Source organism: Pinus tabuliformis, chromosome J (genome assembly GCF_031772625.1).
Source record: "Pinus tabuliformis cultivar Carrire ecotype Pingquan chromosome J, CPIR1, whole genome shotgun sequence".
Classification (NCBI taxonomy): domain Eukaryota; kingdom Viridiplantae; phylum Streptophyta; class Pinopsida; order Pinales; family Pinaceae; genus Pinus; species Pinus tabuliformis.
Window position 1 is genome coordinate 1541536084 of NC_142295.1, and position 14737 is coordinate 1541550820.

Sequence of the window (14737 nt, forward strand, 5' to 3'; positions counted from 1 at the left end):
GCCTTTTTCCTCCAACATCGTAACTGATAGCAAGTTCTTCTTCAGTCCAGGCACATACATCACATCTTTCAAGGTGATAGGAGGTCTGTGCTCCCTCTGATAAGAAACCGTGCCCACTCCTGAAACACTATACCTTTCATCGTCACCCATCTCTATGTGCATCTTGAGGTCTTTCTCCTCCAAGGCATTGAATAAAATTTTATCACCGGTCATGTGGAATGAGGCTCCACTGTCAAGATACCAAACATAACCCATAATTGATGACACCATGCATGCGATGAGGGTAAAGTCCATTTCAAACTGAGAGGCCAATGCCTCACCTTCCGATCCTTTCGAGGATCCCTTCTTGGACTTCTTCGATGGGAAATTAGTTGCATAATGTCCCATCTCATGACAATTAAAGCATCTCACTTTAGACTTGTCACCAGGGGTTAAATTTGACGCCCGTATGCCCGTATTTCGCATTTTTACCTGTAAAATACGTTTTGATTTTAAACCTCCACGACATGCGCAACTTGCCATTCATTTTCAAAAACGTCGTATTGACGGGCATGTTTAAAAATTAAAAGTTTTATAAATTTTTTTATATATATATTTAACCTTACGTCATATCTTTTTTATACGTGTAGGCTGTAAGTTACAATGTGGCGACTGGATTGTTCTGGCACAGTACGAATCTCTCTCCTCATCTCACGAATCAGGGACAAGGAGGTAACCGGGGTTGGGTGTTTTTTAACTCCGGTGGCCGGTTAGCAACTATGGCCTTAGCACCACCCACCAACAACCAGGAGTAGTGGCAAGTTGCAAGCATGGGGAAGGGGCGAAATCTCGCTTGGGAATCGAGAGAATTCGGCGTATCGCTTGATGGGTGTGCAGATTACGGCGAAATCTGAACTGGGTCAAAGGAATTGCAAGCTGGTTTGAGATGGGTATGTCTGGGAGTTTAAGGGGAGTTGTTGAGATTCCCAGGCCTGGTTAAGGAAGGCGGGGGTTACATCAGTGCAGGTGGGTTTGATAGAAGCGGCGGAGACGGCTTTTGGGAGAGGATATTAGTTGGCCGCTGTTAAAAGTTAGTGGTGGTTATGGCTTATGCTGAAAATTTTAGGAATTTTGGTTTGGGGGCCAATAATGGTGGTTCTAATCAGAGCAATAGCAGTAATGGGGGTGTAGATGGCTATTCTTCGATGTCCAATGAGGGAGGGCTTGTTATGGGACAGATTGGCGGTCCACATGGCTACCCGAATTCTTCACCAAGTAAGGCTTACTGGTTATTGCAAATTGCAATGGTTCTGTTTTCTTTTATAGTATGTTAGGATCTCTGTTGGGCGTGGTTGAGATCTTTCCATGGTCATATGGGTTTTTTTAGATGATTCATCCAGTTATAGGCGTAGCAGTTTCCTGATCTTGCCATGGTTATCGTTTGAATTTGTGGTAGGTGCTCAAGATGCGCTATACGAGGAGCTGTGGCATGCCTGTGCTGGACCTCTTGTTACGCTGCCCAGGATCGGGGAGCGGGTGTTTTATTTCCCACAAGGTCATATGGAGCAGGTATAGTTCTGTATTTGAATGTTTTTGTATTCTTCCATGCAGGGGAATACAACATCTCTTCAGTATCTGTTTATGTGCATTGAGAATCTCCGATGGATTGTTCTGTTAGCTGTCATGACTTACCTGTGTTGTGTGGGTTCTGCTCATGAATGCTTTTTAAGCCCCTTCCATCACATTTTAGAAGCACTTCCTACTTTAAATATTTAAAGTTTTTGCTTTTATTTTTATGTTTGTAATAGTGGTGTTTTGACAATTACTTTTTTTGGTGAAACTGTCCAAAATTTAGTTTGTGTACATGGTGATATTGAATCTATTTTTGAACATTTACATAGTTTAAGCTTTTTACTATTCCACGGGGCAGCCCAGTCAACTTTAACCTTGTTCAATTTATAAATTAATTGTAAAAGATTCTTTGAAGCAGTTTAAAAATAAATAAATAATCCATTAAAAAAATATGCTATGCTTGATTTTATTCTTAACAAACCAGTTCACAGAGCACAGACGAGGTGGAGTTGGTGCGATCGTTGCTCAAAGTGGACACCTAAGGAGGACGGACTGGACTTTCAACAACGGTTTGTGCAGTAAATAGCATTAGACTATTGGGTTTTGTCCGAAATGAGGTTGAACACAACTTCTTGTCTGCAAAGTCGGTTGTTGGGGGAGCCACCAAAAGGGTCGTTGTATCCAACCCAGAAATCATGCACATTATGTTTTTGGTTTGAAAATTATTTCACAACTATTGTTCTTTTATTGTACAATTTAAAATTAGATGAAACTTGTACAAATAAATTTTAAAAGTCATATGATGGGCAGTTTAAAAATAAAAACGTCATAAAAAAATTCATTGACGGGTAGGGTCACCCGTCAAATTTAACCCCTGCTTGTCACCCTTCTTCCCTCCATGAGAAGAATTAGATTTGGAATTGGAAGCCGTCCCTTTCCCTTTCCTTGCCTTACTTGCTAAGGCCAAATTTTCTTCATCATCATCCTTGGATGAAGAACCATCTCGTGTGCTTATTACAGGAAAATTTGGGCACATCAACCCTGACTTCCAAATCCGTATTATTAGGGTCCATCAATGCCTAATTCAGTTGTTTTCATTCCCTGATGAAGTTAACCTACATCATGCTTGCTTCCCAAGAGTTTCATGACACCATTCATCCAAAAAATGCCCCTAAGGAAATCATCTCAGGCAACCTTCTGTCTAGTTGCAATCCATTGCAAGAACTACATTGTCTGGGTGCTATGCATCACACCTAGCCTTTGTTTCACCTGCGATGAGTAAGATTCATAGAATTTTTGAAATGAATCCATTGGATTCCTCATCCAATGGATGCTTTTGGAAGTTTCCAGATGGATGGGGCTCACATTTGGATGAGGAAGAGGATGAATGAACCTTAATCCATTATCCCTTCCTCCATGGAACCACTTCCCAATTTTGGCAAAGCATTCATGAGGACCATTAATGGCTTAACCTCCTCCATTCAACTATAAAAGGACCAGGTATCCCAAGGCTGGTCTAGGTTGAAACTTCTTGAGCTAAGGAAATGTTGTTGGAAAGAGATTAGTAGAGAGAGTAATGTTATCATGTCAAATTTTTGTTTCACGAGGAGAGAAGGGTTTGAAGCTGGAAGGATGACACTAAATCAAACATGCATCTACATGGGTTGTAATCTTTCCTTCTATGAATAAAGAGTTCTATGATTTTTCCCATTCATGCATTATGTGATGTATATTGTACTTTTGATTCTATAATATGTTTAGTTAATAGATCGATATGCATGCTTTGATGGTTTTCTGTCTCGGCTTGTGTGCAAGTACCTTTCAAGTGAGTTAAGTACGGAAGGGAGTAGCGAAAGTGGTCAAAGGGAAGAGGGATCGAGCGAGAGATACAGGTTGGTTCTTTTGCTCCTCTTTCTTTTATCTGTTAGCTATAGGAAAAGCAATGGAATTATTTTAACTGTTGTTCTAGACTTGCTACTAGGTCTAGGGGTTAGTCATTTGAAGAAACAATAAATTTTCCCAAAACAAAATGGCAACTCCACTTGGGAAGAGATGCTACCCCTTTTAGTAGCTTATCACCTCCTTAGACACCTTGGACATACTTTACTTGTTGTAATTCAGCCTTTTGCATTGAATTTTGGTCAAAATTTGAGGTTAGATGACTCTTGAGTGGCCTCACAGGAATCAGTGCAGGCTAGCCTTAGAGACAGTGCTATGCATTGCACTTAGGCCTTCTTTGACCTACGTTATTAACAAAGTAATATTTTAATCAGTGCAATTTTTCCCTCTTTGGCCTGCACTGATCAATGCAGACTGGCCCTCTTTGACCTGCACTGAATAGTTTTCAATTCATTGAAATCAGCGCAATTTTTAGTGAGAGACAATGTTATGCAGCGCAATTAGCCCCTCTTTGACCTGAACTGATCAACCTTAGGTTAAATTCCCACCTTTGGATTGAGTTTTTGCCAAAATTATTCTGATTGCTTGCTTGCTGAATATCAATGGTGTCTTATCTTTGAAAACAGTCTTTTCATCTCCTTAGCCAGCCAACCCTACTTTGATTGGATTGATTAATGTTTCTTTAATGTTTTCTTTGTCATTATCAGTCTATAGTCAAAGTTAGAATATAGTTGATCGATTGTTTTGTCGATAGAAAAGTTTCGCAAAATCGTCATTTTCTTCGACAAAAACGAAGTGTCATAAAGTCTTCCTTCATAAATAGTCGATTGATCTATTTGTGCATTTGATTCATATTTTCGTTTAAGAGTGTCGAAAATATTCGTTTCTTTGAAGTTGAAAGTGTCGTTTAGTCTTATTTCCATTTAAAAGAAATTGTCATAAATCGACATTTTTTGTGAAATGAGTTTTTGAATCGTTTGTGCATTAGTTTTTCTTATTGCATCATTCACATTAAGAGAAATTGAAAAGAAAAACATGCATTGTGCATATTAAAGTTTGTGAATGCTTGAAAGGAATGGTTTAGGGAATTGCATATAGTTGTGCTCTTTGTTGATTTATCAAAAAGTACTTGTTTTCTCTATCCCCATAGCTAGGATTTTCATTGCTGAAATTAAATGGAAAGAGTGCTTCTCATTCTAGTTGCATTGTTAGGAATTTCGAAAAACATCTCATGTTGAACCTTTAAAGGCAAATTTTAAGCAAGATTAACCTAAAATTTACATCAATTAACCTAATAACACATTGGAACTTAACGAAAATGTCTAGAGGTCTAGGCTAGAGACGTGTTCCGACGTCTTTAAACCTAGTGGCTGTCGTTTTCTTTGAGGTTGGGTGATTCCTCCTCTCTGATTTGATAAGTGCTAGTATGGACTTGTGCTCCCTGTACCATCGAGTATACGGTGGGAGACCCCAATTGGTTTAAATCCTTTATCCCTAGGAATCCGAGTTTGCCGCCTTACCGATCGCAATGCACTGAACACAACATTCAGGAAGACTGACTGCCGTACGGTAAATCATTGGTAATTTCTCTTTCATTTACCACCAAGGTGTATATTGCAGTTTTGTGATTATTTTGGTAAACCCTCTTGTCTAGTATATCCAGAGCAGTCACTTTTGTTCCTTTTTGACTCAAAAGAAAAGGTTCATCTGAGCACTTGTCCTTTCAGGCTTATTAAACATTGAAAGCGACTAGAGTCATCTTTTGTTTTTTCTTGACTCTTTAAAAATGAAAAAGAAAAGTTGTGTTCCAGTGTCGTAAAAATTAATTGACCGCGGATAACATCCTCCATGCTTATTTCATAGTTGATCTTAGGTTGAAACATATGGTGACAAATATGGAGTCCACCAATCAAGGAATTCCTTTTGATATAAATCCTAGTCCTTTTCCTCCATTTGGAAATATTGGTGCTCCATATATGGCTACATTGTCCCTTCCGGGATTTACCATTGGCTTGCCAGTATGGTTTTTTTCAACCTCCTTGGTTCAAAATGTCGTGATTTCTCCGCAATTGAGTACACCTCCAACTGGAAAAAATCAACCTCCAGTTGATCCTAGAGTTGACCCTTTGCCTTCTTCCTCGTTTGTTTCTTCCTCCCCTTCTTCCTCTTCGCCTAGTGAAAGTATTGGTACTAGTAACTAGGTGGATAAGAAGAAGAAGAAAGGGAAGAAAAAGAAGAAGAAGAAAATTCAGCAGAGGGGCAACCAAGAAACCATTGTTTTGAATGAAATATATGATGAGAAACCACCCGTTAACACTCATAAAGTTCAATATCCATGCAAAATTTGTATGGGAGACCATATTCTTCGAAGTTTTCCTGATATTCCTCAGATCTCAGAAAAATGGTCTTCCCATTCACATCATCCTGTGTCATCAAATTTTGGAGATCATGTTGGTGACACACCATCAACTAGTGGCGGTAAAGATCATGGAAAGAAAGGAAAAGTTAAGTTTCCCTGTAGGTTATGTGAAGGGAATCATCCCATTCACCTTTGTCCCTATCTGGATGAAGCCAAGAAAGTGTTGGATAATCGTCCTGCTTCATAGCAGCGCCTCCCATCTGGTTACATGAAACTATCCCTAAATTCTTCACTAGTTGATGAATTGACTGACCAAAATCAACCGTCAGTCGAAACCACTATCTTTGAAAGTGAATCATATGAGTCTATACCCAACCCAAATCAACAGGTTGAGGTAACAGCTGACTCAATTTCACCTTCATTAAATCTTACCTTTCTTGAAGAAAGTGAAAATGATACCACTCAAGTTCTTTTCGTTTCTTCAGATTCAAGTGAGCTTGGGGGCAATCCTCCTGTTCCATCAAGACAGGAGGAAAATCCTCCTATTCTTGTAACTCAAGGGGTTAATTCTCCCGTTTCTATGGTACCCCCTCCAAGTAGTCTAGTCACTTCCTTTGATTGGAATCGATTGGCAGGATTCCGCCTTCCTTCTTATGTGCCTTTCCAAATCATAGTACAAGTTTGTAATATGATTGTATCTGGCACTATTATAGATGAAGGTGCATCTGTGAGTATCCTTTCCTCAACTTCTTGGCAAGTGCTCGGTTCGCCGCCACTTGTGCCAGTTACATATAATCTGTTGGCTTTTAACAGAGGAATGAGTCGACCATTAGGGATCCTCCCTCAGTTACCCATTACTTTGGGAGGAAAAATTGTTTATCTGAATGTGATGGTAGTCCCAGGCCCTTTAGATTATAATTTACTTCTTGGGCGCGACTATGTTTATGACATGGGAGCTATTGTTTCAACACTCTTTCGAGTGATTTGTTTCCCGCATGAAGGAAGAATTGTCACTATTGACCAACTTTCATTTCCCGGTCCAAATATGGCTCCTAGTCAACCATCTTCCCTAAATGGTCCTTTTGTACAAATGGTATCATCCCCGACATGGGTTAATTATGTGGCAACCTGTTCCATACCTACATTAATTGACGATCAATTCAGTGATGTTTTACATCATGTACTGGGGGCATTAGAACCAGATCTCTTCTTCATGACCTCTTCATGTTGTGATTGAGCCCGAGGATAGTTTGTTGTCTTGTGTCAACCTCGTTAAAAAATGAAACAAGGAGTCCAAGGATAGTTCGTTGTCTTGTGTCAACCTCGTTAAAAAATGAAACAAGAGTCTGAGGATAGTTCCTTGTTTTGTGTCAACCTCGTTAAAAAATGAAACAAAGGAGCATGAGGATGGTTCTTTTACTGTGTCAACCTCATTAAAAAAATGAAACAAGGGTCTGAGGATAGTTCCTTGTTTTGTGTCAACCTCATTAAAAAATGAAACAAAGAATATGAGGATAGATCCTGGTCTTGTGTCAACCTGTTAAATTGGAAACTAGGGCCAAACTCCATGTGGGTTGGTTTATTTATGGCAGCTGATATTTTTATTGGATCCCTCTCGTCGAGAGGTGTAGGATCGATCCAAAGATCATCTGATTCCGATAAGTATTTATGGAGATATGAATTTATTTTGTTTATGTAATTATTATCAAGCCGACCAACACTTATGTAGGCTCTAGAAGCCCAAACGTCGTGTATATTCATCATCTACACATTAGTATAAATAGATGAGGTTTGATCTCATTTGAAGACACAATTCTTGAGTGATCTCCTCCTCTCCACGTCTTGGGTTTTTGGAGAAGGAGTGAGACACCAAGAGAAACACACGCTGGTCTTAAGATGATGCCCTACCAACCCATGATGATGCCATAAATGATAACGTAGTCATGAACTCACAAGCAATGGAGATGATACGTGAAGGGTAAGCCACAGTTACGTGAAGGATAGCCGCAGGTAGCCGCAGCAGAAACTCAACGCTGTAACGTTGGACACTTACCATGCAGTCCATAGAAACACTGGACACTTACACGCAATTGATATGCTGGTAATGAACCGCCGTGATGAAGAGGTGCTACAGTATATCATGGCAAATGCTGTTCATGACTAGGACGCAGGAAATATATGCACCAAGTGAAGCTGAGCCACAGTAATGAAGAGGCAACGCAATTATGGTTATACGCTGGGCATGCCACAGTAATGAAGAGGCAACGCAGTTATACGTTGGGCAGTCTGATATATGGAACGCAGTCTTATACTTGGAACGCATACATGTAAATGGTCATATACATCAACGCAGTTATACGTTGGGCAGTCTGATATATGGAACACAATCTTATACTTGGAACACATACATGTAAACGGTCATATACATCAACGCAGTTATACGTTGGGCAGTCTGATATATGGAACGCAGTCTTATACTTGGAACGTTGTCTTATACTTGGAACGCATACATGTAAACGGTCATATACATTGTAAATGCCACATTCTAGATATGGAATGCAGTCATATATGGCCCCCACAGTTTGGAACACGCAGTCATATCTGAAACCCACTGTTTGGAACGCAGTCATAGAACCTGCAGTTATATATGGAAACTCAGTCACGTATGTAAACGTAGTTAGCCGCAGCCAAGGTATGAAGCCACAGAGGTATCGGGTCAAGGCATGACTAAACGCTGTTATAAAGACTCATATACACAGTTAATGAAGACAGTTACACGCTCATGGAGTTTTGGTCTTCTTGCCTCCTCCCAGTCTTAATGTCTTGGCACACCATTGATGAAGCAAATCCAGGAGCCGAAGAAATGATGAAGTAAAGATGCAGCATTATGGGCAAGTTAAGTAAGGAATAACATGATGTATGGGCAGTATGATGTAGATCTTGGACAACATGATGTATGGGCAGCGTGATCTATGAGATCATGAGCAGCATGATGGTGCTAACGGTAAGGTGCAACAAATGGATGAGATGCAACATGATGATAGGTATCAATTGAAGTAGAATGTCTTCAACTGATCTCATCATTATAGGAGATGATCTATGCTCAGATCTAGATAAGTCAAAGTGTTGAATTCTATTGTAAATGTACTGTCTCTCTCTTTCTCTGCTGAACTTTGAAGATAAAAGAAGATTTGATCAAAGGGTTTCCCCACACATTGTGGGGTTTGTCCCTGGCTTGTGCCACATCTTGTGTCCTCTTGTCTTGGCTTGTCTTCTGCGTTTTATATTTATGTTCTATCTGCAGTTTATCGTAATGCTGATGTGATTGCTAACTGTGAAAATTTAAATAAATTGCTCTAGCATAGAACATACCTAAATTTAACATGGTATCAGAGCTGAGGTGAAGACAATGCCCAAGCAAGAGTGAAATAGCAATCACTGAAGACAGTTGGGACAAGACAGAAGGATCAATGGGTTCCTCATAATTCACCGAGGGTGAATTCAAAGCAAAGAATGTTATCAGAATGGCGCAATGGAAGATTTTGATGGTCCATTTTAAGATCACTTCATTGGGAAGTTCGGATCTAAGGGTGGAAGGAAAGGCGGATGCCTTGTTGAAATAAGTTCGGCTGTTATGCGAAGGAGTGTTCGAATGGCAGAGACACATCTCTTGATGAAGATAACAATCATTCCTAGGACATCTTCAATGATCAAAAGAATGACTGGTAATGCAGGTCATCAAGGAAATGGTCGACTCTTCCACGAAAGCAAGGAACCCCAAAATCTCTTTTATGTACCTGATCGAACTTGATGCCCATCTCGGAAATGGAAGTCAAAGGTTGCAGGGTGGCTCTTATCGATGGAAAGGTACGTGTTTGAAAATAGATCTTTTAAAGATGTTTTTGAGTTCAGGGTTGTATCAAGTTGCAGGAAGTCCACTGGGGACCATGTCCATTGACTCAGCTCTTCAGGTCTGTGAGTCAAATGGTGACTAGGATGCCTGAATTCAAAAGGAAGCATGAAGCTACATGTCTGAAATGTACCAAAGGAAAATATTATAAGGGTACCATTCCCCTCATGCAGCAGGTTCACAGGTTTGGAACAAGCCGAGGAGTTTGAGAATCATGATCAAGGAATCTCATGTATACAGGTGGAAGAAAGCCCTCTATGGCTTGAAGAAAAAAACCTCAGGCATAATATGAGAGGATTGATAGCTGTCTAATGCAGTTGAGATTCACTAGGAGTGAAACCGATCCAAACCATTACTCGAAGGTTGTGGATGATAAACCTCTCGTACCGGCACCTATGTCTGATAGGTGTAGACCCTCTCATTTATAGGAGACATAGGGAGTTGGATTCTGAATGTGGGAAGATAAGATGCAAGCTTGTGACTGCCTCGAGGATCTTAACTTTCAGAAGTTATATGGTAATGATGTTGGACTAGATTTGGGAAATGCCTCTGAGTTTCATAAACTCATTCGCGTTGATGTTCTTGGAGAACCTCCGTCCGGACATCTGTGTTGCAGTTAGCATGGTGAGCTCATATTTTTTTGAGCCTCACTAGATTGGTGCCAAGAATCTTCTAAGATATCTTCAGGGAACAATCTCTCATGAATTGAAATACACTGCTGGAAATATGAAACCACATGATTATTCGAATGATGAGTGGGCAGGAAGTATGGAGGATCACTAGAGCACTTCTCAGTGCTGTTTGGAATCTGCCTCGATATCCTGGATGAGCGGGAAGCAGACGTCGGCGACTCTGAGCACCACCAAGGCAGAATACATTACTGATAGTATGGCCTTCTGTGAGGCAGTCTGGTTGCTGAAGCTCTTCAGTGAGCTGTTTGTACACATGATGAATACCACTGTGAATCTCTGTGACAACCAGAGATGGGATTCGATTATTAAGGAATCCCGTATTTGAAAATTGCTCCAGCAGATAGACATCAATTACTGCCTTATCTGGGATATGGTAAGTTGATGATCAAGGAGGCTCCATCACACTGAGATGATGTACAGGACAGAGCCCTGAGGAAAGATCAAATTTGTGATTTTCCTGAACGACTTGGAGTCATTGAGAGACCTTTGTAAAAGGGTCCTGCATGCTGCATACATTGAGCTCTAGGAGCTTTGGGGGGCTTGCAGTTCTATTGGAGCAACATACGACCACAGGGTGACTCACCCTCCCCTGGTGGTGTGCACTGAAACAAGATGATTCGCTCTCTTGTGGGAAAAGATGATTCGCTCTCTTGTGGAACAAGATGATTCGCTCTCTTGTGTAGTAGGATGATTAGTTCTCCTGTGAGGCCTGGATTGATGTGTTCTCCATGGTGATTGTAGCAGGATTGATGTGTTCTCCTGTGAGGCCTGGATTGATGTGTTCTCCATGGCGATTGTAGCAGGATTGATGTGTTCTCCTGTGAGGCCTGGATTGATGTGTTCTCCATGGCATCCTGGATTGATGTGTTTTCCATGGCGATTGTAGCAGGATTGATGTGTTCTCCTGTGAGGACAGGATTGATTAAGTTCTCTTGTCGAGGCTTCCTACCCATGCAGTCTGGGACTCGTGGGAAGTACCTCTCATCTGATCAATGAGCAGGGAAATGAAGTTAGGGACCATAGTAATACCGATGGACGCATCGTTGTATCTGCCGTACTCCCTATGCTAGGATGTCCTCCATTGATCTGGGATCAATGATACTGGTCTGGGACCAGTGGGAGGAGTTGTACATGCTATGACGCTGACTTCGGGTCGGCTGAGACTGGTCTGGGACCAGTGGTACATAATCCGAGACTGACTTCGTGTCAGTGCAGTACTGGTCTGGGACCAGTGAGAGTGGTACATACTATGACGCTGACTTCGGGTCGGTTGAGACTGGTCTGGGACCAGTGGTACACTCTCTGAGACTGCGATACTGGTCTGGGACCAGTGGTAGGAGTGGTATTTACTATGAAGCTGACTTCGGGTCAGTTGAGACTGGTATGGGACTAGTGGTATGCACTCTGAGACTGACTTCAGGTCAGTGGAGAATGATATGACTCATTCTCGATCAATTCTTCTTCTTCATAGTTCAACGGAGATGAGCAGATCAGAGCAGAGCCAGCAGAGCAAAGCTAGCTGAGTAGAGCTGAGCAGAGCAGAGCCGAGCCAGCAGAGCTGAGCAGAGCAGAGCAAAGCCAGAAGAGCTGAGTAGAGCCAGCAGAGCTAGGCAGAGTAGTGCAAGGCACTAATGGCAGAGATAGTACAGTCGTACATATGGATCAGCGGATGGAGTTCTCCCTAGTTGAGAGGGAGTGTTAAATTGGCAACTAGGGCCAAACTCCATGTGGGTCGGTTTATTTATGGCAGCTGATATTTTTATTGGATCCCTCTCGTCGAGAGGTGTAGGATTGATCCAAAGATCATCCGATTCCGATAAGTATTTATGGAGATATGAATTTATTTTGTTTATGTAATTATTATCAAGCCGACCAGCACTTATGTAGGCTCTAGAAGCCCAAACGTCGTGTCTATTCATCATCTACACATTAGTATAAATAGATGAGGTTTGATGTCATTTGAAGACACAATTCTTGAGTGATCTCCTCCTCTCCACGTCTTGGGTTTTTGGAGAAGGAGTGAGACACCAAGAGAAACACACGCTGGTCTTAAGATGATGCCCTACCAACCCATGATGATTCCATAAATGATAATGCAGTCATGAACTCACAAGCAATGGAGATGATACGTGAAGGGTAAGTCGCAGTTACGTGAAGGATAGCCGCAGGTAGCCGCAGCAGAAACTCAACGCTGTAACGTTGGACACTTACCATGCAGTCCATAGAAACGCTGGACACTTACACGCAGTTGATACGCTGGTAATGAACCGCCGTGATGAAGAGGTGCTGCAGTATATCATGGCAAACGCTGTTCATGACTAGGACGCAGGCAATATATGCACCAAGTGAAGCTGAGCCACAGTAATGAAGAGGCAACGCAATTATGGTTATACGCTGGGCAGGCCACAGTAATGAAGAGGCAATGCAGTTATACGTTGGGCAGTCTGATATATGGAACGCAGTCTTATACTTGGAACGTTGTCTTATACTTGGAATGCATACATGTAAACGGTCATATACATCAACGCAGTTATACGTTGGGCAGTCTGATATATGGAACGCAGTCTTATACTTGGAACACTGTCTTATACTTGGAACACATACATGTAAACGGTCATATACATCAACACAGTTATACGTTGGGCAGTCTAATATATGGAACATAGTCTTATACTTGGAACGCTGTCTTATACTTGGAACACATACATGTAAACGGTCATATACATTGGAAACGCCACATTCTAGATATGAAATGCAGTCATATATGGCCCCCACAGTTTGGAACACACAGTCATATCTGAAACCCACTGTTTGGAACGCAGTCATAGAACCTGCAGTTATATATGGAAACTCAGTCACATATGTAAACGTAGTTAGCCACAGCCAAGGTATGAAGCCACAGAGGTATCGGGTCAAGGCATGACTAAACGCTATTATAAAGACTCATATACACAGTTAATGAAGACAATTACACGCTCACGGAGTTTTGGTCTTCTTGCCTCCTCCCAGTCTTAATGTCTTGGCACACCATTGATGAAGCAAATCCAGGAACCGAAGAAATGATGAAGTAAAGATGCAGCATGATGGGCAAGTTAAGTAAGGAACAGCATGATGTATGGGCAGTATGATGTAGATCATGGACAACATGATGTATGGGCAGCGTGATCTATGAGATCATGAGCAACATGATGGTGCTAACGGTAAGGTGCAACAAATGGATGAGATGCAACACGATGATAGGTATCAGTTGAAGTAGAATGTCTTCAACTGATCTCATCATTATAGGAGATGATCTATGCTCAGATCTAGATAAGTCAAAGTGTTGACTTCTGTTGTAAATGTACTCTCTCTCTCTTTCTCTGCTGAACTTTGAAGATAAAAGAAGATTTGATCAAAGGGTTTCCCCACACATTGTGGGGTTTGTCCCTGGCTTGCGCCACATCTTGTGTCCTCTTGTCTTGGCTTGTCTTCTGCGTTTTATATTTATGTTCTATCTGCAGTTTATCGTAATGCTGATGTGATTGCTAACTGTGAAAATTTAAATAAATTGCTCTAGCATAGAACATACCTAAATTTAACACAACCTCATTAAAAAATGAAACAAGGAATATGAGCACAGTTCCTTGTCTTGTGTCAAGCTCATTTAAAAATGAAACAAGGTCCCCTGGAGCAAAGTTCCAAGTCGAGTCTTTGAATAGATCTTGTAGAGTCGAGTATTTCACTTGATCTCGTTAAAGAACCTTCATTCCATCCACTTAATAGCCACGAGTAGTCTACTTAGGTGAATGTAATGAAGCTTGGGGGCCATGCACCTAATGGTAAAGTTAAATTTCCCTGTAGGCTATGTGAAGGGAATCACCCCATTCACCTTTGTCTATCTGGATGAGGCCAAAAAGGTGTTGGATAGCCATCCTGCTTCACCGCAACGACTTCCATTTGGTTACAGGAGACTCCCTTTCATCATGCTGGGGGCATGTAAACCAAACTCAAGCATAGTTCTTCATTTCAAGCTTGTGTAAAAATGAAACTAAATCCAAGCATAGTTTTTTTTGTTTTGTTTTGAGCTTGTGTAAAAATAAAACTGAATCCAAGCACAGTTCCCTATGGTTCAAGCTTGTCTAAAAATAAACCCATTTCCATTTTAACCCTCGTGATTGCCATTCTATTAGCCTCTTTAGTCTGATGAGCCTTGATTGTTTTCATCCCATCACCACCATCCCTTTGGCCAATCATATGCTTTCACTTGGTTGTTTTACCTTTTTTGAGGAAAAATTGCAATGAGTGGTCTTATTAGCCAGCCTCTTCACATAAATCAACATGTTTTGA

General features: G+C 41.1%; 1 protein-coding gene across 1 annotated transcript; it reads left to right on the plus strand.

The window, feature by feature from the left end:
• The first annotated feature begins 740 nt into the window (after positions 1–740).
• Positions 741–1590, plus strand: LOC149233379 (auxin response factor 6-like). The gene is made up of 2 exons (XM_089376723.1): positions 741–1254; positions 1436–1590. Exons 1-2 carry the CDS (start codon positions 1083–1085, stop codon positions 1552–1554), a joined length of 291 nt encoding a protein of 96 aa, XP_089232849.1. The 5' UTR covers positions 741–1082; the 3' UTR covers positions 1555–1590.
• Positions 1591–14737: the final 13147 nt, after the last annotated feature.